This window comes from Physeter macrocephalus, chromosome 9, assembly GCF_002837175.3.
Source record: "Physeter macrocephalus isolate SW-GA chromosome 9, ASM283717v5, whole genome shotgun sequence".
NCBI lineage: Eukaryota > Metazoa > Chordata > Mammalia > Artiodactyla > Physeteridae > Physeter > Physeter macrocephalus.
Window position 1 is genome coordinate 29609639 of NC_041222.1, and position 26987 is coordinate 29636625.

Here is a 26987-nt window from a genome sequence, read left to right on the forward strand (position 1 = left end):
GACGCGCAGGCTCAGCGGCCATGGCTCATGGGCCCAGCCGCCCCATGGCATGTGGGATCTTCCCTGACCGGGGCACGAACCCGTGTCCCCTGCATCGGCAGGCGGACTCTCAACCACTGTGCCACCAGGGAAGCCCTTTTCACTCTCTTGATAGTGTCCTTTGACGCACAAAAGTTTTTAATTTTGATGAAGTCCAATTTTTCTGTTTTTCCTTTTGTTGCTCACATATTTGGTGTCATATCTAAGAATCCATTGCCAAATCCAAGATCATGAAGATCTACTTCTGTGTTTTCTTCTAAGAATTTTATGGTTTAGCTCTTATATTTAAGTCTTTGATCCATTTTGATGTCATTGTTGTTCCTTTTAAATCATTAATTAATTTTATTGAGATATAATTGACACATAACATTGTATTAGTTTTAGATGTAGACTTCATTGTTTTTTATTGTGATAAAATACACATAATATTTCTCATTTGTAAGTGTACAATTCAGATTCAGGCATTAGATACACTCACAATGTTGTGTAATCATCACCACTATCTACTCCTAAAACTTTTTCATCATCCCCAACATAAACTCTGTACCCATTAAATAATAACTCCCTCTCCTTCCCCCTCCCACAACCCCAGCTTCTGGTAACCTCTATTCTACTTTCTATCCCTATGAATTTGCCTCCTCTAGGTACCTCATATAAATGGATTCATACAATATTTGTCCTTCTGTGTCTAGTTAATTTCACATGTTTTTAAGATTCACCCATGTTGTAGCATATATAAAAAATTTCATTTCTTTTTTTTTGGCTGACTTATATTCCATTGTATATGTGTACTATATGTTGTTTATTCATTCATCTGTTGATGAACACTTGGGTTGTTTTCACTTTTTGTCTATTGTGACTAATGCTGCTATGAACATTGGTGTACAAATATATGTTCAAATTCCTGCTTTCAATTTTTTTGGATGTATACCTAGGAGTAGAATTGCTGGGTCACATGAAAGTTCTATGTTTAACTTTTTAAGGAGCCACCAAATTGTTTTCCTTAGTGGCTGCACTATTTTTACATTCCCACCAGCAATGCAGAAGTGTTCCTATTTCTCCATATCCTTGTGAACACTTCTTATTTTCTGTTTTTTAAATTTTATTATCCTACTTGGTGGAAGTGGAATGTCATTGTGGTTTTGATTTGCATTTCCCTCATGACTAATGAAGTTGAGCATCTTTTCATGTACTTATTGGCTATTTGTATATCTTCTTTGGAGAAATGTCAAGTCCTTTTATCTTTGATTTGGATTGTTTGCTTTTTTGTTGTTGAGTTGTTTATATATTCTGGATAGTAATATCTTATAAGATATATAATTTGCAAATATTTTCTCCCATTCTGTAGGTTGTCTTTTCACTTTCTTGGTAGTGTCCTTTGATGCACAGAAGTGCTGAACTTTATGAAGTCTAATTTATCTATTTTGTTCTCTTGTTGTCTGTGCTTCTGGTGTCGTACCCAGGAAACTGTTCCAAAATGCATTGTCATAAAGTTTTTTTCCCAGTGTTTTCTCCCCAGAGCTCTATAGTTTTAGCTCTTAAGTTTAGGTCTTTGATGCATTTTGAGTTAATTTTTATATATGGTATAATATAAATATTCAGTTTTCTCAGCATCATTTGTTGAAAAGATTGTCCTTTCCCCATTGAATGGTATTGGAACCCTTTTCAAAAATCAATTGACCGTATATGTGAGGGTTTATTTCTGGGGTCCTTATTTGATTCCATTGGTCTGTATGTCTATATGCTAGTACTATACTGTTTTAATTGATGTAGTTTTTTTTTTTAAGTTAATTAATTTATTTATTTATGGCTGCATTGGGTCTTTGTTGTGGTGCGCAGGCTTCTCATTGTGGTGCCTTCTCTTGTTGTGGAGCACGGGCTCTAGGCACATGGGCTTCAGTAGTTGTGGCACACGGGCTCAGTAGTTGTGGCTCTCAGGCTCTAGAGCGCAGGCTCAGTAGTTGTGGTGTACGGGCTTATTTGCTCCGCGGCATGTGGGATCTTCCCGGACCAGGGATCAAACCTGTGTCCCCTGCATTGGCAGGCGGATTCTTAACCACTGTGCCACCAGGGGAGTCCCAATTAATGTAGTTTTTTAGTAAGTTTTGAAGTAAAGAAGTATGAGTCCTCCAACTTTATTCTTCTTTTTCAAGATTGTTTTGGCTATTTGAGACTCCTTGCAATTCAATATGATTTTGATGATGGCTTTTCCATTTCTACAAAAAAGGGAGTTGGAATTTTAATAGGGATTATGTTGAATCTGTAGATCATGTTGGATAATATTGACATCTTAACAATGTTAAGTCTTCCTGTCCATGGGTACAGGATGTCTTTCCATTTATATAGTTCTTTAATTTCTTTCAGCCATGTTTTGTAGTTTTCAGGATATAAATCCTTAACCTCCTTGGTTAGATTAATTCCTAAGTATTTGATACTTTTATATGCTATTATAAATGGAATTGCCTTCATAATTTCCTCTTTGGATGGTTTATTTGTGGTGCATAGAGAAACACAACTAATTTTTGTGTGTTAATCTTGTACCCTGCAACTTTGTTGAATTTATTTATTAGCGCTACTAGCTTTCTTGTGGATTCTTTGGGATTTTCTATATATAAGATCATGTCATCTGTGAATAGAAATAGTTTCACCTTTTCCTTTCAAATTTGGATGACTTCTATTTCTTTTTCTTATCAAGGAGGACTTCCAGTACACTGCTGAACAGCAGTAGTGAAAGTGAGCATCTTTGCCTGTTTCTGATCTTAGGGGGAATACTTTCAGTCTTTCACCATGGAATATGATGCTAGCTGTGGATTTTTTAAAAAAATACTCATTGTCATGTTGAGGAATTTTCCCTCTATTCCTTATTTCTGAGTTTTTGGCATGAAAAGTTTGGATTTTGTCAAATTTTTTTTCTGTGTCAGCTGAGATGATCATGTGGTTTTTTTCCCGTTTGTTTTATCAATATGATGTATTACATTGATTGATTTTCTTATGTTGAACCACCCTTGTATTCCTGGAATAAACCCCACTTAGCTATAGTAAATAATTCTCAGGCTCAGCAGCCATGGCTCACAGGCCCAGCTGCTCCACGGCATGTGGGATCTTCCTGGACTGGGGCACGAACCCGTGTCCCCTGCATCGGCAGGCGGACTCTCAACCACTGAGCCACCAGGGAAGCCCAATAATTCTTGTAATATGCTATTGAGTTCAATTTGCTAATATTTTGTTAAATATTTTTGCGTCTATTTTTTGCGTCTGTAAGGAATGTTGGGCTGTAATTTTCTTTTCTAATCTTATTTTATTATTTAAATTTATTATTTTCTAATTTTAGAATTTAAAATGTGTTGTTTTCTAATTTTTCATTATCTGGCTTTGGTATCAGGGTACTGCTGACTTAATAGAATGAGTTAGAAAGTGTTGCCTCTTCAATTTTTGGAAAGAGTTTGAGAAGGATTGGTATTAATTCTTTAAATATTTGGTAGAATTCAATAGTGAAGCCACCATTCTAGAATTTTTCTTTGTTGGAAGGCTTTTGATTACTGATTCAATCTCTTTGCTTGTCATTTGTCTGTTGAGATTTCTATTTCCTTTGAAGTCAGTTGGTAATTTCTATGTGTATTAATCAGGGTTCACCAGAGAAACAGAGCCAATAGGAGATCATATATATATATATATAAAACCTAGGATCTCCTAATAATATGTATAATAATTATATATATATATAAAATCTAGGATCTCACATTGGTTATTTATGTGTGTGTGTTTGATTTTTACATATACGTGAATTTCCCCATTTCCCTTCTCTTATTGATTTCTTTCATTCCATTGTGATCATAGAACATACTTTGTATGATTTCAGTCCTTTTAAGTTTATTGATATTTGTTTTAACGATTAATATATGGTCTCACTTGGAGAATGTTTTATGTGTACTTGAAAAGAATGTATATTTTGCTATTATTGGATGGAGTGCTCTATAGATGTCTGTTAGGTCTAGTTGATTTATAATGTTGTTCAAGTCTTCTATTTCCTTGTTAATCTTTGGCCCAGTTGTTCTATACATTATTGAAAGTGGCATATTGAAATCTCTCATTATTATCGTTGAATTGTTTATTTCTGCCTTCAATTGTGTCAGTTTTTGCTTCATGTATTTAGGGTTCTGTTTTTAGGTGCATGTATGTTCATAATTGTTATATCTTCTTAATGAATTGACTCTTTTATAATTATAAAATGTAATCTCTTTTTTTTTTGCCTCTTGTAACAGTTTTTCTTTTAAAGTTAGATTTGTCTGATATTAGTACAGACACTTTAGAGCTTTCGTTTTGTTATTGTTTGCATGGTATATCTTTTTCCATCCTTTTACTCTCTTTTTTTTTAAAGGATGACCGTATTTAAAAAAAATTATTTATAATATTTATTTATTTATTTATTTATTTATTTATTTATTTTCGGCTATGCCAGGTCTTCGTTGTGGCATGTGGGATCTTCATTATGGCATGCGGGATCTTTAGTTGCAGCATCCGGACTTCTTAGTTGTGGCATGCAGACTCTTAGTCGCAACATGCAGACTTCTTAGTTGTGGCATAAGGACTTCTTAGTTGCGGCATGTGGGCTTCTTAGTTGCAGCATGCAGACTCTTAATTGTGGCATACAAACCCCGACCCAGGATTGAACCCGGGCCCCCTGCATTGGAAGCCTGAAGTCTCACCCACTGGACCACCAGGGAAGTTCCTACATCCTTTTACTCTTAATTATCTGTGTCTTTGAATCCAAAGTGTGTCTCTTGTAGATAGCATATAATTGGATCATATATTTTTTAAAATCCATTTTTCCAATCTCAGTCTTTTAATTGGAAAGTTTTAATCCACTTATATTTAGTGTAGTATACAGTAGGGGTTATATCTACCATTTTGCTTTTGGTCTTTTATATTTCTTATGTCATTTTTGTTTGTTTGTTTCTCAGTTGTTCCTTTACTGCCTTCTTTTTTGTTAAATAGATATTTTCTGGTATGCTATTTTAATTACATTGTCATTTCTTTTAGTATATTTTTGAGTTATTTTCTTAGTGATTGCCTTGGGGATTATACTTATCATAATTTATTGTCTTGGGGATTATAATTATCATAATTTATCTTACTAATTTAGCCTGATAAATCTTATCTGTATCTTATTTTATCTTACTAAATCTTAATTTATGACAATTTAGTTTGGACTAATACCAATTCAATTTCTATAGTATATAAAAATTTTGCTCCTATACAGCTCCATTTTCTTCCCCCTCCTTTGTACTCTTATGGGCATACAAATTATATCTTTATACATTCTATGTCCAGCAACACAGATTTATTGCTTTATGAAGGTATTTTAAAAATCAGATGGGAGAAGAAAAGAGTTACAAACAAATATACATTTATACTATCTTTTATATTTTCCTCTGTAGGTACCTTTGCCAGTGCAATTTATTTTTTTTATGTGGATTTGAGTTACTGGTCTAATTTCTTTTTTTTTTTTTTCCAGCCTGAAGGACTCTACTAGTATTTTTTGTAGAGCAGAATTGCTAGCAATGGGTTTTCAGTTTTTGTTTATCTGGTCTTAATTCTTCCTCCATATTTGTGGATAGTTTCGGTGATTATAGAATTTTTCTTTCAGACCTTTGAGTATGCCATCCAATGCCTTCTGGCCTTCATAGCCTCTGATGAGAAATAAGCTGCTAATCTTTATTGAGGATCCCTTGTACATGATGAGTTACTTTTCTCTTGCCTCTTTCAAGATTGTCTCTGTCTTGTCTTCTAATAGTTTGATTATGATGTGTCTAACTGTGGATCTCTTTGTGTTTATCATACCTAGAACTTGTTAAGCTTCTTGGATGTGTAGACTAGTCTTTCATTCAACTTGGACAGTTTTGGCCATTATTTTTCTGAGTATTATTTCTGCCCCTTTCTTTCTCTCCTCTCTTTCTGCGACTCCCATTATTTTTATGTTGTATACTTGATGTTGTCCCACAGGTCTTCTAGGCTCTGTTAATTTTTCTTCATTACTTTTTCTTTCTGTTCCTCACATTAGATAATCTCAATTGACTTATCTTCAAAATCACTGATTTTTCTTCCACCTGTTCAGATCTGTCTTTGAGCTCCTATTGAAAGTTTCATTTCAGTTATTGTACTTTTCAACTTCAGAGTTCCTATTTGGTTATATTTAAAGAGTAATTCCTATCTCCTATTTATAATCTCTATTTGGTGAGCCATTGTTTTCATACTTTCCATTAGTTTTTTCTAAAACATAGTTTTCTTTACTTCTTTGAACATATTTTGAATGGCTGATTTAAAGTCTTTGTCTAGTAAGTCCAGTATCTGGATTTCCTCAAGGTCAATTTTTATTTTTATTATTAATTTATTTATTTATTGGCTGCACCATGCAGGTTGTGGGATTTTTAGTTCCCTGACCAGGGATCGAACCCAGGCCCTCAGCACTGAGAGCATGGAGTCCTAACCACTGGATTGCCAGGGAATTCCCTGGCAATTTCAATTTATTGACTGTTGTTTTTTCCCCTGCATATATGTATGGGCCATACTTTTTTGTTTCTTTGCATGTTTTGTAGTTTTTATTGAAAATTGGACATTTAAAATGATATAACATGGCAACTCTAGAAGTCATATTCTCTCCAGAGTTTGTTGTTATAGCTGTTTTGTTGTTTGCATATTGACTTTTCTGAACTAATTCTGTAAGGTCTATATTCTTTGTTGTGTGTAGATACTAAGTCTCTGCTTGATTAGCTTAGTGGTCAGTTAATTATTGAATAGAGGTTTTGTTAAATCATTAGAACCAATGAGTTGCCCAGTCTTTGCTGAGAGGATATCTGGGACTATTTTAGAGTCATTTGCTGACATGCAGGACACCCAAGCTCCCAACCACTGTGGAAAACTGATGACAAACCATATCAACTGCACAGTCTTCAGCAGCTCCCACATCCTCAAACCTGGGAGGACCATTTGCAGCATAAATGGAGCCAGCTTTTCTAGGGTCTCCCCTCTCTGCACAATGAGTCCCTTGTAGCTGCTTTCCTGATTTCTGGTGGTTGCTCCCCACTGGAGTCTCCCTTTGTTTTATTCAGTGGAATTTCTAATGCCTGTTCCTTCATCCCCTCTAATTTAAATGCAGGCTAAATATTCCCCACTGCTTCCCCAGCCCTGAACCCTGTTTCATTCCCAGCCCCTACCTAAGGCCCACCTTCAGTCCTTGCTCCCATTCTTACTACTTTCTTCTCCACCCCAGATTAGGGCCTTTGGAGTAAACTTTCCTAGGACCCAGTGTGAGGTAGAGTCTCTCACTCCAAATGAAATAATACCTGTTACAGAAGCAGACTGAAAATTTGTAGGTTTTAACTTCTTTTAGTATAGCCTGGGCTCCCAGCCCTGTGTTCCAGTTTCCATTTTTCTTAGAGAATTTCCTATGAATAATATTTGGAACCAACTAAAGCACTACCTTTGAAAGAGTTCCATGTAACACTAGTGGGTCCTGGCCTGCAGGATCCAAGAGTTTCTGGCACTGATGTGGCCTCAGGGCAACTAACAGACAAATCTCAGAGAAGGAATGATCATAGACTTTCACAGCCCTCTGTGTTTATGGGCCAAGACAGCGATGATCTAAGAATGATTGGATTGTGGCACCTAGGAATTTTATGTGTGAGGGACCCAGCAAAGTTCCAATTAGAGAATGACCTAGGGAAGAACCTGAGGCATAGCCTGAGAAAAGGCCCCAAATTTAACCTGTCAAGAAATTCAGAAAGCAACCTAGTGAAGGTTTTGAGGGACCTTTCTTCAGAGGAGATAAAAAGTGACTTGAGTCACTCAGGGAATGGATCAGGAAATGACCTATCAATGTGTTTAAAAGAGAACCTAGACTAGAAGCAACTGGAAAATGTCCTGAAGGTTTACTTGGGCAAGAAGCTGGGGCAGACCTATTAGAATGGGATCCCTATAGATATGTATTGTTCATGGCTTGCTGCCAAGTATACTCTACCCCCTCCTGGAAAGTCCTATAGCCACTTGGAAACTGGATATTTGGTTTACCCAGTGAGTCAAGAACACTGCCTGAATACCTCTTGGAAGCTTTCCTTCCTTGATCTAGGCATTAGACAAGCATTAGTAAGCCCAGATTATATGGTTTGGGGTATGGTAGAGGTAGAGCTTACCTCTCAAGCTCCTTGAATCTGTAAAACTGTTTAGTTTATAGAGACTCAATCATGGCCCCTTCCTCAGTCCACCCTTCTCTCTCAGCCACCCAACCGTGCAGTTGATTTGGTTTGTTTGAGGGATGGCTAAGCCGAGGTTGCTTAGCTGTTTGAAAGAAACCCCGAGGCAGGATGAGGGACAGGCTGATCATAGTTATTATATAAATGAACAAATAATTGTCATAGTACTGTCATACAAAATTACCCCCTGACACACACACAACTACTATAAAAGGATTCAGGGGCTTGATCAAAGTGAGGTAACCCAATAAAGACCCCATTCCCCAGGACCTGGCTGAACTAGACTTTCCCCCAGTTTCTTTACTATCTTGATTTTTATATAGGGGTGTGTGTGTGTGTGTGTGTGTGTGTGTGTGTGTGTGTGTTTAAGGTTATACAGGTATTAAAGGACCACAAATCCCTCATGTAATCTCCAAGAATGATAAGGCTCAGATTGTAGGCAGAGCTGCAAGGCCAACTTCAGGGCTTTCTCATTGAAGTGCCCCTGACCTCAGACAGCCTGGCCTCTAAGGTCTCATAGTCTATCCCCAGAAACTACTCAGTGGAGACATGATAATTTCCCAGATCCCAGATCCTCCGCGTCCACAGGAAGGCCAGAGGGAGCAGTTTGGCCCAGCATACCTAGATCCCAAAGCTTCAGGCCTCAGGAAAGAGCTAGGATAAGAATTTAGCCCTGAGTGAAGAGAGGGACAACCCTAGGAGACCTGGAATAGGAAAACATTGAGTAGAGGATGAAGGATTAGGGATCTCCCTGCCCAGGCTGGGGGATTAGCAGACATCCTTTTGAACAGAAACCCCTTGGTTTCTCCACTGGAAGGAACAGGCTCCACCCAAAAGTACCTTGCATAAAAGAATGAGCTTTTTTCATTGGTTTGTCCCAGGATAAAAAACAAGGGCAGGAAGATCCCTGTTAAAAGCCTAGACCTTGTCAGCCTCTATGTGGAGCCCAGGTACAGGTGAAGGCAGAGTTGTCTTCATAGCACTGGGGACACTGAAGTTCAGTAGGGCATGGCTGTCATGGGCCTGATCCTAGCAAAGAATCTGGGAGGAAAGTCAGCACCAGGAGGAAGTTCAGGCCCAGGCAGAGCCTGCAGATGAGCATTCCTGTGACTACAGGGCTCCTCCCTACCCAGATCCAAGGAAAGAGACAAGTGCATCATGCAGTCAACACACAGGCCCTGAGGACCAGAGTTGTCTCAGCAGGGACAGGCAATTCAAAGACATGGACAGACATCCCTGGACAATTTAGACTTAAGTATCAGTAACAGTGTTCATGCCTCACAGGAATCCTGTGTCTTCAGCCAGGCCCTGCTAAGCATGGGCCAAGGATGCCAGGTACCTCCAGCCGCCCTCTCCACTTGCCTCAGGCTCTGTCTTTGGGAATGTGTCTCTTCTAGTCAGCCGGAAAGTCCTCCTCCATCCCTCCTAGGAGGAAAATTTCTCTTAAAGGAAAATTCCAGTCCATGTAGAGAAAAATCTATTGATTCTCATGCTAGCACATCCTTAGAGGATAGTCTCTATTTCTCATAACACAGGATATTTATTCTTTCTATATATTTTTTGTTTTCTCTAATAGCTGAGTGATATCTTCTGTCTTTGCTGTGTTTTGGGTGCACATTTTGGAAATTCTGGGAATCTGGGCTTTGAGGAAGGAAGGAGTCAGCTTCACCTTATATCGAGGGCTGCTTGGGCTTCTCAAAGGTGAGTGGGGCTCAGGAGGGAGATTGGCAGTGCACATCCAGCCCTGTCACAGGTTCGTTGCTCCTGCTCAGATCCCATAGTTTTAAAATACTTTATTTTTTCCATAATACTGTCATTACAAAAAAATACAAAAAAACTACTATAAAAACATTCAGGGGCTTGTCAAAGTGAGAAAGCCTAAAAACCCCACCCCAGAACATGGCTGAAGCAGTCTTACCCTAGCTCCTTCACTATTTGATCTTTATACAATTATGGGAGTGAGGTGGGGTCACACAGGCGTCAGAGGGCTAGAAATTCCCCCGCAGCCTCCATGAAGGGTAAGAAATAAGTAGCTTCATATATCACAAAAATGGGATTTGGGAGTTTAGGGGTGGCTAGGCCCTGAGTTCAGAGGTGTGGGGAGAAACCTGTGACCCTGAATCTCTTGGTGGGGAATAGCTGCCACCTGACTCAAAGCCCTTTCCCTTCCTGATGAAGGCTAGGAGACAGACCCTGCCCTCCACCTCTTAGACTTAATACAGCAGCCCCCTCCCCTTCCTCTACCCTTGCACACTCTTAAGAGCAGCAGGGAGGACAGTACTTCCAGCTCTGCAGAGTCTGGGCAGGGGAGCTGTCAGGGAGGCTGCTGAGGGCCCCTTCACCTCCCTTTCCCAAATGAAAAGTGTCTCGTGCTCAATGGCCCGGTTCATGGGTTATGGATCTTCCCTTCCTATCTCAACCCTGGAGAGGCACACACAGCTCTAGGTGTGTGCTTTGTGTGCATGAATATGTGTGTGATAACCTTGGACACTATGGACTTGGGGGTGGGACTGGGGTGGGAAAGCAGTGTCCTTTTTATCCTCTTCCTCCCCCAGTAGGAGGAAGCTTAAGGGAAGGGAAAGGAGAGGTATTAGCAAAGCTGAGAGGCGAAGGAGGACATGCTATTTACAGGCGTGGACAAGGAATCTCTATATCTTCAAGTAGCACTCAGGTCACTCTCCAGCCACTGTAGTGGGAACTGGATTCAAAGCTTGTGACATGAAAATTAACCCCTGGCCTGGGCTAGCTCTCCCCACCTCCCTCCCACTCCCCCAAGGCAGCCCAGCTCTGAAAGGGGTCAGGGACAGGAACATTTTCCCTGAAAACCAGTGGGTTTTTTTTTGTTTGTTTGTTTTTTTTTGTTTTTTTGCATTTAGAAAGAGTTGCTAGTGTCCAGTGGACATCAAGCTGGGTGCACAATGGGTGGGGTGAGTGTGGGGCTATTGCTGTGGAAGGCTCTGGGCTGGCTGGGGCAGGGCCTAGGAGCACGGTAAGTGCTGCTTAAGGATCTGTCTTGTCTGTGGTGTTAATCTATCTGGGAAGCGAACTTTGAACTCGACAATGAGGTCTCCCCGCTGGGTGGGCACCTTGGGGAAGGGAAGGCCCTCCCCACGGAGTCTCTTCACGGTGCCTGGCTTGATGACATCATTGCAGGGCAAAGGGATCACTCGGCCATCAATGGTGGGAATGTTCACGGTACAGCCGCACAGTGCCTGGGGAAAATGAGACAGAAAGTGAGGAAAAGGTAGGGCAGAGTGATTGGGAAGGGAAGAAAAGAGAAAGTGGGGAAAGAATGTCTCCGTCACCTCCACCCCCCACCCGATAAAAATACACACAATCTGATCCAGGCCCCACCTCCTTGAGGCTGATCAGGGCACTGTAGAGCACGTTGGTGCCATCTCGGCGGAAGTGTGCATGGGGCTTGTCTTTGAGCACAAAGACGATGTCAGCAGGGATGTTGTCAGGTGTGGCATCGCCCTCTTTGGGGAAGGTGATCTTGGTGCCTTCCTTCCAGCCACGCTTGATGACAATGTGCAGGATCTTGTCCTCGGTGCGTACAGTTCGCCCGTCAGGGTTGAGGCGCCGCCTTGTGATCTTCATGCGTTTGGTGGAGCCGTGGTAGATTTCCTCCAGGGACACCCTCAGCTCATGCACCACAGGTGGGTCCTGTACCTTGCGCCGAGAGTACAGTGGTTCTGGGGCTCGCCTTGGACCCCTACTCAGCCCATTGAACCCAAAGCGGCCAAAGGAGCCAAATGGGTCCTCATCTTCATCCACGTCCATGTCGTCTGGGTCAAAGCCACTGAAGGGACGAGTGGAGCGAGTGCTGGCAAAGAAGATATCGAAGGGGTTGGAGCCGCCAAAGAAGGAGGCAAATGTGGCGTGGGGGTCCCCATGAAAGGTGTAGTGAAAGGAGCCACTGGAGCCCCCTGATGAACCGCCGCCGCTCTTCAGGCCTGGAGGGAGGAGAAGTTAGGGGCAGTATGGCTGGTCTCTGCCCCACCCCACTCTCCTCCCCCTGCCCTCTAGCTCCTAGTTCATGGGCCTAGAGAAAGAAGCAAGCTTTAACTCCCACAGAGAGGGCTGGCCTAATAGAGTAAGAAAAATCTCTGGCAAGATTTCTACTCTTAATTATATGTTTAATAATAAGGCACATCTTGAGGTTCAAAGAGGCTGAAAAGCTAAGACTAGAAGACTGGTAAGATGTGACTTCCAGCACTGTATACTCTTCCATGTACCTGTGACCCAAAGATGTCTCACAAAGCCTTGAATGACTGGCCTGGGGTCACATTACAAGTCATACCTGGCTCCCATATCTTTGCTTATCTCCAGAGACAGGGCAAGAGGCAATCAGACAGAATTTGACCATACAGAGGGCTGTAAGTGACCTGTCCCAATTAAGGTGGCGATACAGTCCAGGAGGAAGTCCACTCGCACTCTACTTCTAGCATGGTTTCCTCTTTCTCTGACTCGTGCCCAAATGGGAAATGAAGAGGGCCCCAAAAAAGCAGGAAAGATCATTAGCTTGGAGAAGAGGAGTTATTTCTCTACATAAAGTTTTCAAATGCTTTGTTCCCACACTCAGGGCTCACAGTGTTGCACAGCTCCAGGGGTTGCCATTCACACATTGGACAGACATAGATTGCAATGGGAAGGGAGCTCCTTGGAGTTGTACAACACCAAGCCTTACACCCCATACCTAATGTCAGAGCAACCGAAAAGGATGAGTGAGCTGGCACATTGCAGGTGGTGACCCCGGCTACTCTCTCTGGAGTCAGGTTCTGTCTAAGGGGCTCAGATTTGTGGGGGCAGTCTTCAAGGGGGATGGTAGTGGTGGTGATTGGAGTAGTTGGGGGGCTTGTGTGGGGAGGAGGGAGGAAGGGGATTAACACTGAGAAATTATCTAGAATATATAGACTTGGGGGTGGGGCCCAGGCATGGGGAGGGGACTCTTCTCTTTGAGGGCTTTATCTAGAATTTCATTGGCTGTGGAAGCCTGAGCCTAAATTAGCCTCTTATTTCCTGGGACCACAAGAGGAGATTTGGGTTTCATTAGAGGCCAAGTGGCAAGCAATTCAATGACTTGTGACAGCTGCCTCTTCACCCTTCCCCTAAGACTCAAGGTCTGTTCTTTCCTTTTATTGAGGGTCTGATTATCAGGTGAGTTCAAGAAGCTTGGCAGAGCTCGGTGAGAGAGGGAAGTTGGACTGATGATGACAGGAGGGGGTGACTTCTCTGCAAGGATTCCTGCTGTACCACTACCACCCCCCTTTCAAGCTGGGAACAACTTGTCCTCAGGGAGGGCTGCACACAGAGTCTATGTTCACAACTGTTCTAGCTGGCTACTGGGGAGGGGGCAGGGCAGACAGAAATACAACCCACATTTCCAAGGCTGCTTCTCCCTTCCCAGGCCCTGGATGTCTCCTTAAGGTTGTGCTGCATCCTCAGGAGCCCTCCTGGGATGTAGATCTCCATTAGAACTGGTGCCTGGACCTAGGGCATGCGCTTTGCCCTTCGCTTAGGTTTTGTCATGCAGAAAGCGGAGGTCTCCCAGCTCCTACCTTCTCCCCAATCAAAGGTGAGGCTGAGCAGAGGAATGAGTGCAATTCCTAGACAGGTCACATGGTGGCACGGTGTCTGTACTGCTTCCCTCTTCCCCACCGCTCCCCCGCCCGTCCCGCTACCCCAGAGAGAGACATTTCTTAGCTGAGAGAATACTGGGGATTCCAGAAGATGCCTGGTGAATATGGGAACTGGCAAGTCTAGTGGGTGAGGAGGGAAAAACGGAAGGAATTAGTGGCATGGAGAATAAGAAGAGGGGGTTGGGAGGACTGGGGTGTACAGAGGACAGGGCCATGGAACATAAAGCAAGGAGAAGAAAAGGAAAAGAACATTCTTTTGAGCACCTGCTTTGTATCAGGTACAGTATATATCATTAGCCCATCTAGTTTTGAGACTAGAACGGGGGGAGTGAGGAGGAGAATGTGGAAGAAAGGTGGATGCCACTGGGGAGGAAGGACAGTTCCTCCTGGAAAGGAGAGTCCTCAGCTGTGACAATGTCTCTTAATATAGCCTGACAGGTGCTTGTGGCTGGCGGGTGGCAGGCGGCCCTGAGGGGCAGGCCCAGAATTAGCAGCTACATCATGCCCGTGGGATGTGCTGGGAGGAGCCGCCCTCTCAGAGGCTTTATTTGGACCTTTCCTGACACCCTGTGCATGGCCACCAGCTACCCCAGGAGGGGGCAAGGTGCCAGCAGCAGTTCCCCTTCCACCCTTGCTTGGATCCCTGCCACTTCCTCAGGGAGTCGAAACTCTACCTCTGTTCTGCTGGACTGAAGTGGGCAGGAAGGGGGCAGGGAAGGGGACAACCACCTCTAGCTCAGAGCTCCAGTGGTTAATTTCCCAGCTGCTTAAGGGCCAAACTTTTATGCTGATGACTGTAAATGCTCTGTCCTCAGAGAGCCACACACTCCCTTTCCTAACTTTCCCCATCAGCCAATGAAGAAGCAGGGACTTCAGGCAGGACTAATAAGGCTGGGAGGGAAAGAAGGGTGGGGAAGGCCTCTGGCTCTAGCTTTTCTAAGGCCTTAACTTGAGGAGGGAGAGGGGCAGAGAGAGGCAGGGAGAGCTGTGGTGAGCTGAGGCTGGGTAGTGGGTGGTCTCTTCTTTCCTCTGGATGTCAGTGCTGGGAACACTTGCCTCCCTCACCCCCTTCTCAGTCTCCAGTTCCCTGCTTTGAGAACTGGGTCACCCAGGACCCCAGGCAAGGACAGGTGTCCAGTATCAGGCTGGAGCACTGCCCTCTTACCTTCCTCCCCATACTGGTCATACAGGCCCCGTTTCTTAGGGTCACTCAGCACGTCATAGGCCTCTGCAATCTCCTTAAACTTCTCCTCAGCGTTGGGTTCTTTGTTCTTATCTGGGTGGTACTTCAAGGCCATCTTCCGATAGGCTTTCTTGATCTCATCCTCATTGGCTCCCGAGGGGATCCCAAGAATCTTGTAGTAATCCTTTCCCATCACAGCCACTGGACCGGCACTGGTGTCCTTGTTTCTGAAAGAAACCAGGGCCGATCCTTGATGCCTCTATTCCCTTCTACCCCGGTCCTGTTCCTGATGATCCTGCAATCCCTAAATGACTCACTGTGTAACTTTCAGCAGGTCATGCCTGTTCTGTGGGCCTCTGTCTCCCCATCAGTAAAATGAAAGGGTTGGACTAGATGATCTCTTCCAGCTCTGACATTCTAGGATTCTGTGATTCTTTCCTTAGCTCCTGGATTTTCCCAACAGGAAGCTGGGGGCTGTGGCCCACTTTTGGGGGCTATTCTAAGGCCCAGGTCCTTGGGCCAGACTGATGACTCCCACAAGCGCTGCTGAGTGAGGTGGCACCATGGACTGACAGACCCACGCACAGAAGCTGGTGAAGATCAGCGTACTGGGTGAGGTCACCTGAGCATCGTGGTCTCCTATGCCATGCCTCAGGCATAGTGCCCAGGCTAAGGGCAGCTGGGGCAGTGGCCCAGGGCTGGAAACAGGCCTGGGTCTTCAGCCAGCTGCCTTGGCCAGCCAGGCTGAGTCAGGGTGTGTGTACCTGAATTCCTCTCGGCCACTGGAGACCCCAGGCCTCCCTGCCCCCACTCCCCAGACTATGCTAAGCCTCACGTGTGATTCAGATTAGAGGATGACTCACAGCCTTTGGATACTGCTGTTTCTAACTCTCTCATTAGCAGGGCGGGGTGACACCGTCCTTCCCCCAACCAGGGCAACAGTTCCCTTTAGTCATTTCCCAGTGTCTACACACAAAACTGTGTGTGAAGACATGTCTGTGCCACCTAAGCATCAGTGTTAGTGAACAAAAGCATCCTGGAGGTAGGGCTTTTAAACCTTAGTTGTTAGGAGACAATTGGGCACTAACCACCAGTTCCTTAGTACCTTCTCTACCAGTCCCTCCCTCTCACCTGCCTCATGGTTTAGGATCTGGCCCAGTGCCAGGCCCACACTCCTCTGATAGTCCCTGACGTGCTGGGTGCAGGGGCATTTGTTATTTATATGAGGGAGAAACACAGGACTCTCATTCTTTCACTCTAATCTCCCTCCATCAATGTCTCTGTGGTGGATAGAGGGAAAGGTACTTTCCTGTAGCTAGAGCTAGTTGGGGGAATGGCCAGAAGCCATTCTCTAACCCATCTGAGACTTGGCCAACCCCTGCCAAAGCCCAGAGAACCGGAGTCTTTCTAGCAATGTCCTGGGCTGGCAGCCACAGCTAAGGCCTGCTTTTCTGCCTCTGACTGCTTCAGAGAGATTACAGGGTGTCCTGGCAGGAGTGAGGGCTGTAATGGGTTAGGGGAGGCCTCAAGGCCCCAGGTAGACAGGGACAACAGCCCTAACTCCTGCCCCCACAGGGCCTGTTACAGGTGGCTGGGTTGACTCATGGTTCTGGGAGTCACCTCACTCTGACGAAGAGAAGGCTCCATTAGGGCGGGCACTCCCCCTTTTCCCCTACCAGCATGTCATGCCTGGTGGGGGAGCCTGTGGCTGGGGAGGCAGAGAAGAAAGGGCATCTGGGGGAGGGCAGCCATTTTCGGAAGCAGCAGTAAAAGCTGTCTGAGAGGGTGTTGGGGGTGGTCTGCCGCCATCTCTGCCTCAACCCACACCTTCTTTCCCCTGAAACTGGGAAGGAACACTAGCACACCAAGAGGGTGCCCCCAGAAAACCGTAGCAGCTTTTAGGCTGAGGGCAAGTGGAACGCCTTGCCAGTGCTTTCAACCCTCCCCTCACTGTCCCTGCATTACCTCTTCATCCGGCCAGCTTCCTCCCTTGCACCCCCGTGCTAGCTGTTCTAGACCTGTAATTCTCTTGCCTCCACAGACATAGGGCAAGCTCTTTCAGGAGTTGCCTTTTTTCCTCCTTTCCTCCCTCCCTCCCCTACCCACAAGCCACGTGTTGGAATGACAAAGGAGCCCCATGGCATGGCACTGCCTTTGATGGAGAGAATGAAGAGGATGTTAATGTAGAGGCAGGACTAAAAAATGAGAAATGGCAAGGGGGACTGGTACAGGGAGGGGGGATGGTTGATACAGAAAATGAAGTATTGATGGAGGGGGATGAAGGATGACAAATGGAAATGTCTGAAGTGGCAAATGGGTTACCAATGGGATGTAGAGAGTTGAAATACTAGAGGAGGTGTTTGTGGAAAACGGATGCCTGAAGGGTTTGGTATAAGAGATGAATGACAAGGGGTGCAGTTCATTCAAATGTAAGGGTGGAACAGAAGGGGGGTTCTTATACGTAATTGGGGATGAGACGAGGATGAGATGGAGGAAGCGGGTAGGCAATGGAGGGGGATATGACATGGAGAATTTGACTCGGTATGGGTATGAGTGCCCTTCTCCAGAGGGACTTACCGAAACTTTACAAACCCATTCAGCGTCCACGCTCGAAGTTTTAAGGGCTCCAGCTGAATTTTAAACATCAAGCTGGCTAAGAAGTCTTCTCCCCAGAAGTGTGGGAAGCTCCGGAAAGCGCCTCGGGCCTGTAGTGGGGGTGCTGCTGGGGATGGGCAGGAGAGCACTGTGCGCTTAAACATGCCCAGCCCAGCCCCTCACCTCTGATCGCTCCACTGGAGCCTGCTTGGAGAGCTGCAGCTCTGGAAGCCGCCTCCTCAGGGTCTCAGAGGCACTTGCCCAGCAAGGCCTGTCCGGTGCAGCAGGAGCTGGACCTGATCCCCAGGTGTGGAGAGTGAAGGAATAGGGTCCAGCGGTCACCTGCTCTCAGGTGCAGCGATGTCTGGCTGATTGTGAATGGCTGTATGGCTGTGTGACAGTAAGGCTGGCAGTGCGAAGAGTGTGTGCTTGTGAGTGGCAGCGTGTGTACCTCTGGCAGGTGTGATTGTCTGTGAGGGCCTGAGAGGCAGCGTGTTCTTCTCGCCTCTCTCTCCGGGGAGGACCAGACCCCAATCCCCAAGAATCTACTCAATGAAGTCACTGACAGGGAGTCTCCTCCCTCGCAGATGGGCGGGGCGGGGCGGGGCGGGGCAGAGCTCGGCTGGGACAAAAGGCGCGGCGAGGAGAGGAGGGGAGGAGAGGGGAGGAGAGGGGAGGGGGCTCCGGCGGGGGAGGGTGGTCGGTGATGTCACCGGCGCTGTCTGACTGGGCTGGCTCAGAAACGCCTCCCCGGAACCCAGTGCGACCCGGCCCGACCCTCCCCCGGCTCAGACGCGGGCTGCCCCCTGTAAGAGGGTCGCGGACATCGAGCACCTTGCAGACCCCGAGCCTCCACACCCACGCGGTGGAAGAGCCGATGGGCCCTCAGTGTCCCGACATCCCGACACCAGGACCCCTGGCTTCGCGACGCGCGACGCCCCCCTCCCGGGACCCTCGAGTCCTGGCTCGGCGCCCTCACCAGTGAGGAGCTGCGGGCGCCGCCGCGGTCCGTCAGACAGCCGCTGCCCCCTCCCCCGGCTCTGGCTCCGCCGCCTCCACTCGGGACAGGAGTCGCCCGCCCGCCGCCGGCGGCCAGCGGGCCCGGGAACCCGCCCCCACAGCTCCGCCTCCGCGCTGCCCATTGCGCCGTCTGCCCGTCACTCAGCTCAGCCTCTGCTGTAATTGGACAGCTTTCAACGAGTGGCTCTGTGGTAGCCGCCCATTCTCCGCCCCTGTCACCCGGCCACACGCGCACACATTCCGGGCCGTGATTGGTGTGGGTCTGATTGGTGCACTTTGGGATCAATCAACCACACCTCTTCGCTATCTCGTCGTGTCATTGGTAAAAGGGACAGAGGGCGGGAACTCCACGCGCCCTTTGATTTTATTGGTTGGTCTGTGGGGCTCAGACCCCAGTCGGGGGACAACTATTTTAGTCCAATCTCCGGTTTGAGAACGTGGGACGTACTGGCCACTGCCCGAATCCCGGGAGAACCTTCTGGAACCCGTGCAACGTCAAAGGCAGCCTTAAAGGAAAAGTGCGCCCACCAGTTGGCGGTGACTCTGGGCATTCTTTCCTGGCTTCATTTAGGAGGGTAGGGGAGAGAATAATGCACTCTGGGAGGTGTGGTCCCTGGACCGGGGTAAAAAGCTTACCATTCTTACCTGTCTTCCATTGAACCGTGAACTAACCTAGCCCTGACCTGATTTAGCTTTACCTTACCGTGACCCGGAGTTGACCTGATATGACCTAACTGAATCTCAAAACAGACCCCGGTAGACGAGCATAGTTTAAGTACCCTTCGGCTCTCTCCTTTGTAACCTAGCAGTTCTCCACGGTTTTAGCACCTCCAAGATTTCCTTTATGAGTCCCCTTTTCATCCTCTGTATAATCCCCTCATCCCTGCTCCCTCATGAGCAGCCCCTTCTCAACAATTCCCACAATCCTCATTAAGGTTCTCCCTATAATCTTTCATTCTACTTCCCTTTTGAGTTCCCACATTTTATCCCCCTTTTACTCCCCCCCCTTTCCTAGCCCCATATGATCTCCTGTCTTTCCCCCATGATCTTCTGTCTTATCCTATTCTTAATCCTTATCTACTCCCATGAGCTCCCCTATCCTAGCCCGGCAAATGTGGCGTGGGGGTCCCCATGAAAGGTGTAGTGAAAGGAGCCACTGGAGCCCCCTGATGAACCGCCGCCGCTCTTCAGGCCTGGAGGGAGGAGAAGTTAGGGGCAGTATGGCTGGTCTCTGCCCCACCCCACTCTCCTCCCCCTGCCCTCTAGCTCCTAGTTCATGGGCCTAGAGAAAGAAGCAAGCTTTAACTCCCACAGAGAGGGCTGGCCTAATAGAGTAAGAAAAATCTCTGGCAAGATTTCTACTCTTAATTATATGTTTAATAATAAGGCACATCTTGAGGTTCAAAGAGGCTGAAAAGCTAAGACTAGAAGACTGGTAAGATGTGACTTCCAGCACTGTATACTCTTCCATGTACCTGTGACCCAAAGATGTCTCACAAAGCCTTGAATGACTGGCCTGGGGTCACATTACAAGTCATACCTGGCTCCCATATCTTTGCTTATCTCCAGAGACAGGGCAAGAGGCAATCAGACAGAATTTGACCATACAGAGGGCTGTAAGTGACCTGTCCCAATTAAGGTGGCGATACAGTCCAGGAGGAAGTCCACTCGCACTCTACTTCTAGCATGGTTTCCTCTTTCTCTGACTCGTGCCCAAATGGGAAATGAAGAGGGCCCCAAAAAAGCAGGAAAGATCATTAGCTTGGAGAAGAGGAGTTATTTCTCTACATAAAGTTTTCAAATGCTTTGTTCCCACACTCAGGGCTCACAGTGTTGCACAGCTCCAGGGGTTGCCATTCACACATTGGACAGACATAGATTGCAATGGGAAGGGAGCTCCTTGGAGTTGTACAACACCAAGCCTTACACCCCATACCTAATGTCAGAGCAACCGAAAAGGATGAGTGAGCTGGCACATTGCAGGTGGTGACCCCGGCTACTCTCTCTGGAGTCAGGTTCTGTCTAAGGGGCTCAGATTTGTGGGGGCAGTCTTCAAGGGGGATGGTAGTGGTGGTGATTGGAGTAGTTGGGGGGCTTGTGTGGGGAGGAGGGAGGAAGGGGATTAACACTGAGAAATTATCTAGAATATATAGACTTGGGGGTGGGGCCCAGGCATGGGGAGGGGACTCTTCTCTTTGAGGGCTTTATCTAGAATTTCATTGGCTGTGGAAGCCTGAGCCTAAATTAGCCTCTTATTTCCTGGGACCACAAGAGGAGATTTGGGTTTCATTAGAGGCCAAGTGGCAAGCAATTCAATGACTTGTGACAGCTGCCTCTTCACCCTTCCCCTAAGACTCAAGGTCTGTTCTTTCCTTTTATTGAGGGTCTGATTATCAGGTGAGTTCAAGAAGCTTGGCAGAGCTCGGTGAGAGAGGGAAGTTGGACTGATGATGACAGGAGGGGGTGACTTCTCTGCAAGGATTCCTGCTGTACCACTACCACCCCCCTTTCAAGCTGGGAACAACTTGTCCTCAGGGAGGGCTGCACACAGAGTCTATGTTCACAACTGTTCTAGCTGGCTACTGGGGAGGGGGCAGGGCAGACAGAAATACAACCCACATTTCCAAGGCTGCTTCTCCCTTCCCAGGCCCTGGATGTCTCCTTAAGGTTGTGCTGCATCCTCAGGAGCCCTCCTGGGATGTAGATCTCCATTAGAACTGGTGCCTGGACCTAGGGCATGCGCTTTGCCCTTCGCTTAGGTTTTGTCATGCAGAAAGCGGAGGTCTCCCAGCTCCTACCTTCTCCCCAATCAAAGGTGAGGCTGAGCAGAGGAATGAGTGCAATTCCTAGACAGGTCACATGGTGGCACGGTGTCTGTACTGCTTCCCTCTTCCCCACCGCTCCCCCGCCCGTCCCGCTACCCCAGAGAGAGACATTTCTTAGCTGAGAGAATACTGGGGATTCCAGAAGATGCCTGGTGAATATGGGAACTGGCAAGTCTAGTGGGTGAGGAGGGAAAAACGGAAGGAATTAGTGGCATGGAGAATAAGAAGAGGGGGTTGGGAGGACTGGGGTGTACAGAGGACAGGGCCATGGAACATAAAGCAAGGAGAAGAAAAGGAAAAGAACATTCTTTTGAGCACCTGCTTTGTATCAGGTACAGTATATATCATTAGCCCATCTAGTTTTGAGACTAGAACGGGGGGAGTGAGGAGGAGAATGTGGAAGAAAGGTGGATGCCACTGGGGAGGAAGGACAGTTCCTCCTGGAAAGGAGAGTCCTCAGCTGTGACAATGTCTCTTAATATAGCCTGACAGGTGCTTGTGGCTGGCGGGTGGCAGGCGGCCCTGAGGGGCAGGCCCAGAATTAGCAGCTACATCATGCCCGTGGGATGTGCTGGGAGGAGCCGCCCTCTCAGAGGCTTTATTTGGACCTTTCCTGACACCCTGTGCATGGCCACCAGCTACCCCAGGAGGGGGCAAGGTGCCAGCAGCAGTTCCCCTTCCACCCTTGCTTGGATCCCTGCCACTTCCTCAGGGAGTCGAAACTCTACCTCTGTTCTGCTGGACTGAAGTGGGCAGGAAGGGGGCAGGGAAGGGGACAACCACCTCTAGCTCAGAGCTCCAGTGGTTAATTTCCCAGCTGCTTAAGGGCCAAACTTTTATGCTGATGACTGTAAATGCTCTGTCCTCAGAGAGCCACACACTCCCTTTCCTAACTTTCCCCATCAGCCAATGAAGAAGCAGGGACTTCAGGCAGGACTAATAAGGCTGGGAGGGAAAGAAGGGTGGGGAAGGCCTCTGGCTCTAGCTTTTCTAAGGCCTTAACTTGAGGAGGGAGAGGGGCAGAGAGAGGCAGGGAGAGCTGTGGTGAGCTGAGGCTGGGTAGTGGGTGGTCTCTTCTTTCCTCTGGATGTCAGTGCTGGGAACACTTGCCTCCCTCACCCCCTTCTCAGTCTCCAGTTCCCTGCTTTGAGAACTGGGTCACCCAGGACCCCAGGCAAGGACAGGTGTCCAGTATCAGGCTGGAGCACTGCCCTCTTACCTTCCTCCCCATACTGGTCATACAGGCCCCGTTTCTTAGGGTCACTCAGCACGTCATAGGCCTCTGCAATCTCCTTAAACTTCTCCTCAGCGTTGGGTTCTTTGTTCTTATCTGGGTGGTACTTCAAGGCCATCTTCCGATAGGCTTTCTTGATCTCATCCTCATTGGCTCCCGAGGGGATCCCAAGAATCTTGTAGTAATCCTTTCCCATCACAGCCACTGGACCGGCACTGGTGTCCTTGTTTCTGAAAGAAACCAGGGCCGATCCTTGATGCCTCTATTCCCTTCTACCCAGGTCCTGTTCCTGATGATCCTGCAATCCCTAAATGACTCACTGTGTAACTTTCAGCAGGTCATGCCTGTTCTGTGGGCCTCTGTCTCCCCATCAGTAAAATGAAAGGGTTGGACTAGATGATCTCTTCCAGCTCTGACATTCTAGGATTCTGTGATTCTTTCCTTAGCTCCTGGATTTTCCCAACAGGAAGCTGGGGGCTGTGGCCCACTTTTGGGGGCTATTCTAAGGCCCAGGTCCTTGGGCCAGACTGATGACTCCCACAAGCGCTGCTGAGTGAGGTGGCACCATGGACTGACAGACCCACGCACAGAAGCTGGTGAAGATCAGCGTACTGGGTGAGGTCACCTGAGCATCGTGGTCTCCTATGCCATGCCTCAGGCATAGTGCCCAGGCTAAGGGCAGCTGGGGCAGTGGCCCAGGGCTGGAAACAGGCCTGGGTCTTCAGCCAGCTGCCTTGGCCAGCCAGGCTGAGTCAGGGTGTGTGTACCTGAATTCCTCTCGGCCACTGGAGACCCCAGGCCTCCCTGCCCCCACTCCCCAGACTATGCTAAGCCTCACGTGTGATTCAGATTAGAGGATGACTCACAGCCTTTGGATACTGCTGTTTCTAACTCTCTCATTAGCAGGGCGGGGTGACACCGTCCTTCCCCCAACCAGGGCAACAGTTCCCTTTAGTCATTTCCCAGTGTCTACACACAAAACTGTGTGTGAAGACATGTCTGTGCCACCTAAGCATCAGTGTTAGTGAACAAAAGCATCCTGGAGGTAGGGCTTTTAAACCTTAGTTGTTAGGAGACAATTGGGCACTAACCACCAGTTCCTTAGTACCTTCTCTACCAGTCCCTCCCTCTCACCTGCCTCATGGTTTAGGATCTGGCCCAGTGCCAGGCCCACACTCCTCTGATAGTCCCTGACGTGCTGGGTGCAGGGGCATTTGTTATTTATATGAGGGAGAAACACAGGACTCTCATTCTTTCACTCTAATCTCCCTCCATCAATGTCTCTGTGGTGGATAGAGGGAAAGGTACTTTCCTGTAGCTAGAGCTAGTTGGGGGAATGGCCAGAAGCCATTCTCTAACCCATCTGAGACTTGGCCAACCCCTGCCAAAGCCCAGAGAACCGGAGTCTTTCTAGCAATGTCCTGGGCTGGCAGCCACAGCTAAGGCCTGCTTTTCTGCCTCTGACTGCTTCAGAGAGATTACAGGGTGTCCTGGCAGGAGTGAGGGCTGTAATGGGTTAGGGGAGGCCTCAAGGCCCCAGGTAGACAGGGACAACAGCCCTAACTCCTGCCCCCACAGGGCCTGTTACAGGTGGCTGGGTTGACTCATGGTTCTGGGAGTCACCTCACTCTGACGAAGAGAAGGCTCCATTAGGGCGGGCACTCCCCCTTTTCCCCTACCAGCATGTCATGCCTGGTGGGGGAGCCTGTGGCTGGGGAGGCAGAGAAGAAAGGGCATCTGGGGGAGGGCAGCCATTTTCGGAAGCAGCAGTAAAAGCTGTCTGAGAGGGTGTTGGGGGTGGTCTGCCGCCATCTCTGCCTCAACCCACACCTTCTTTCCCCTGAAACTGGGAAGGAACACTAGCACACCAAGAGGGTGCCCCCAGAAAACCGTAGCAGCTTTTAGGCTGAGGGCAAGTGGAACGCCTTGCCAGTGCTTTCAACCCTCCCCTCACTGTCCCTGCATTACCTCTTCATCCGGCCAGCTTCCTCCCTTGCACCCCCGTGCTAGCTGTTCTAGACCTGTAATTCTCTTGCCTCCACAGACATAGGGCAAGCTCTTTCAGGAGTTGCCTTTTTTCCTCCTTTCCTCCCTCCCTCCCCTACCCACAAGCCACGTGTTGGAATGACAAAGGAGCCCCATGGCATGGCACTGCCTTTGATGGAGAGAATGAAGAGGATGTTAATGTAGAGGCAGGACTAAAAAATGAGAAATGGCAAGGGGGACTGGTACAGGGAGGGGGGATGGTTGATACAGAAAATGAAGTATTGATGGAGGGGGATGAAGGATGACAAATGGAAATGTCTGAAGTGGCAAATGGATTACCAATGGGATGTAGAGAGTTGAAATACTAGAGGAGGTGTTTGTGGAAAACGGATGCCTGAAGGGTTTGGTATAAGAGATGAATGACAAGGGGTGCAGTTCATTCAAATGTAAGGGTGGAACAGAAGGGGGGTTCTTATACGTAATTGGGGATGAGACGAGGATGAGATGGAGGAAGCGGGTAGGCAATGGAGGGGGATATGACATGGAGAATTTGACTCGGTATGGGTATGAGTGCCCTTCTCCAGAGGGACTTACCGAAACTTTACAAACCCATTCAGCGTCCACGCTCGAAGTTTTAAGGGCTCCAGCTGAATTTTAAACATCAAGCTGGCTAAGAAGTCTTCTCCCCAGAAGTGTGGGAAGCTCCGGAAAGCGCCTCGGGCCTGTAGTGGGGGTGCTGCTGGGGATGGGCAGGAGAGCACTGTGCGCTTAAACATGCCCAGCCCAGCCCCTCACCTCTGATCGCTCCACTGGAGCCTGCTTGGAGAGCTGCAGCTCTGGAAGCCGCCTCCTCAGGGTCTCAGAGGCACTTGCCCAGCAAGGCCTGTCCGGTGCAGCAGGAGCTGGACCTGATCCCCAGGTGTGGAGAGTGAAGGAATAGGGTCCAGCGGTCACCTGCTCTCAGGTGCAGCGATGTCTGGCTGATTGTGAATGGCTGTATGGCTGTGTGACAGTAAGGCTGGCAGTGCGAAGAGTGTGTGCTTGTGAGTGGCAGCGTGTGTACCTCTGGCAGGTGTGATTGTCTGTGAGGGCCTGAGAGGCAGCGTGTTCTTCTCGCCTCTCTCTCCGGGGAGGACCAGACCCCAATCCCCAAGAATCTACTCAATGAAGTCACTGACAGGGAGTCTCCTCCCTCGCAGATGGGCGGGGCGGGGCGGGGCAGAGCTCGGCTGGGACAAAAGGCGCGGCGAGGAGAGGAGGGGAGGAGAGGGGAGGAGAGGGGAGGGGGCTCCGGCGGGGGAGGGTGGTCGGTGATGTCACCGGCGCTGTCTGACTGGGCTGGCTCAGAAACGCCTCCCCGGAACCCAGTGCGACCCGGCCCGACCCTCCCCCGGCTCAGACGCGGGCTGCCCCCTGTAAGAGGGTCGCGGACATCGAGCACCTTGCAGACCCCGAGCCTCCACACCCACGCGGTGGAAGAGCCGATGGGCCCTCAGTGTCCCGACATCCCGACACCAGGACCCCTGGCTTCGCGACGCGCGACGCCCCCCTCCCGGGACCCTCGAGTCCTGGCTCGGCGCCCTCACCAGTGAGGAGCTGCGGGCGCCGCCGCGGTCCGTCAGACAGCCGCTGCCCCCTCCCCCGGCTCTGGCTCCGCCGCCTCCACTCGGGACAGGAGTCGCCCGCCCGCCGCCGGCGGCCAGCGGGCCCGGGAACCCGCCCCCACAGCTCCGCCTCCGCGCTGCCCATTGCGCCGTCTGCCCGTCACTCAGCTCAGCCTCTGCTGTAATTGGACAGCTTTCAACGAGTGGCTCTGTGGTAGCCGCCCATTCTCCGCCCCTGTCACCCGGCCACACGCGCACACATTCCGGGCCGTGATTGGTGTGGGTCTGATTGGTGCACTTTGGGATCAATCAACCACACCTCTTCGCTATCTCGTCGTGTCATTGGTAAAAGGGACAGAGGGCGGGAACTCCACGCGCCCTTTGATTTTATTGGTTGGTCTGTGGGGCTCAGACCCCAGTCGGGGGACAACTATTTTAGTCCAATCTCCGGTTTGAGAACGTGGGACGTACTGGCCACTGCCCGAATCCCGGGAGAACCTTCTGGAACCCGTGCAACGTCAAAGGCAGCCTTAAAGGAAAAGTGCGCCCACCAGTTGGCGGTGACTCTGGGCATTCTTTCCTGGCTTCATTTAGGAGGGTAGGGGAGAGA

The 26987-nt window shown here is 48.3% G+C and overlaps 2 protein-coding genes across 4 annotated transcripts; both read right to left on the bottom strand.

The window, feature by feature from the left end:
* Positions 1-11159: 11159 nt before the first annotated feature.
* Positions 11160-18950, bottom strand: DNAJB5 (DnaJ heat shock protein family (Hsp40) member B5). Of its 3 annotated transcripts, XM_024126305.3 has the most exons (5): positions 18688-18950; positions 17691-17835; positions 15096-15340; positions 11643-12244; positions 11160-11500 (listed from the first exon to the last, which is right to left on the bottom strand). In XM_024126305.3, the coding sequence occupies exons 1-5, from the start codon at positions 18848-18850 to the stop codon at positions 11267-11269; spliced, it is 1389 nt and encodes a 462-aa protein (XP_023982073.1). In that variant the 5' UTR covers positions 18851-18950; the 3' UTR covers positions 11160-11266. The 3 variants fall into 3 exon arrangements, with proteins under 3 accessions (XP_023982073.1, XP_023982072.1, XP_028349651.1); XM_024126304.3 differs by lacking the exon at positions 17691-17835 and having other exon boundaries at positions 18688-18793; XM_028493850.2 differs by lacking the exons at positions 17691-17835; positions 18688-18950 and adding an exon at positions 15431-15738.
* Positions 18951-19823: 873 nt separating this feature from the next.
* LOC129392433 (dnaJ homolog subfamily B member 5-like) lies at positions 19824-26987 on the bottom strand. The gene is made up of 3 exons (XM_055087374.1): positions 26360-26987; positions 22773-23017; positions 19824-19921 (listed from the first exon to the last, which is right to left on the bottom strand). The coding sequence occupies exons 2-3, from the start codon at positions 22981-22983 to the stop codon at positions 19824-19826; spliced, it is 309 nt and encodes a 102-aa protein (XP_054943349.1). The 5' UTR covers positions 22984-23017; positions 26360-26987.

Bases quoted from the DNA above. Each gene is read 5' to 3' on its own strand.
- DNAJB5 (XM_024126305.3), bottom strand. From the start codon at position 18,850: ATGGGCAGCGCGGAGGCGGAGCTGTGGGGGCGGGTTCCCGGGCCCGCT. The intron at 15,341-17,690 runs GTAAGTCCCTCT...GGTTTCTTTCAG, and splicing joins AATGGGTTTGTAAAGTTTCG to AAACAAGGACACCAGTGCCG. The intron at 12,245-15,095 runs GTAAGAGGGCAG...TCCTCCCTCCAG, and splicing joins TGACCAGTATGGGGAGGAAG to GCCTGAAGAGCGGCGGCGGT.
- LOC129392433 (XM_055087374.1), bottom strand. From the start codon at position 22,983: ATGGGAAAGGATTACTACAAGATTCTTGGGATCCCCTCGGGAGCCAAT. The intron at 19,922-22,772 runs GTAAGAGGGCAG...TCCTCCCTCCAG, and splicing joins TGACCAGTATGGGGAGGAAG to GCCTGAAGAGCGGCGGCGGT.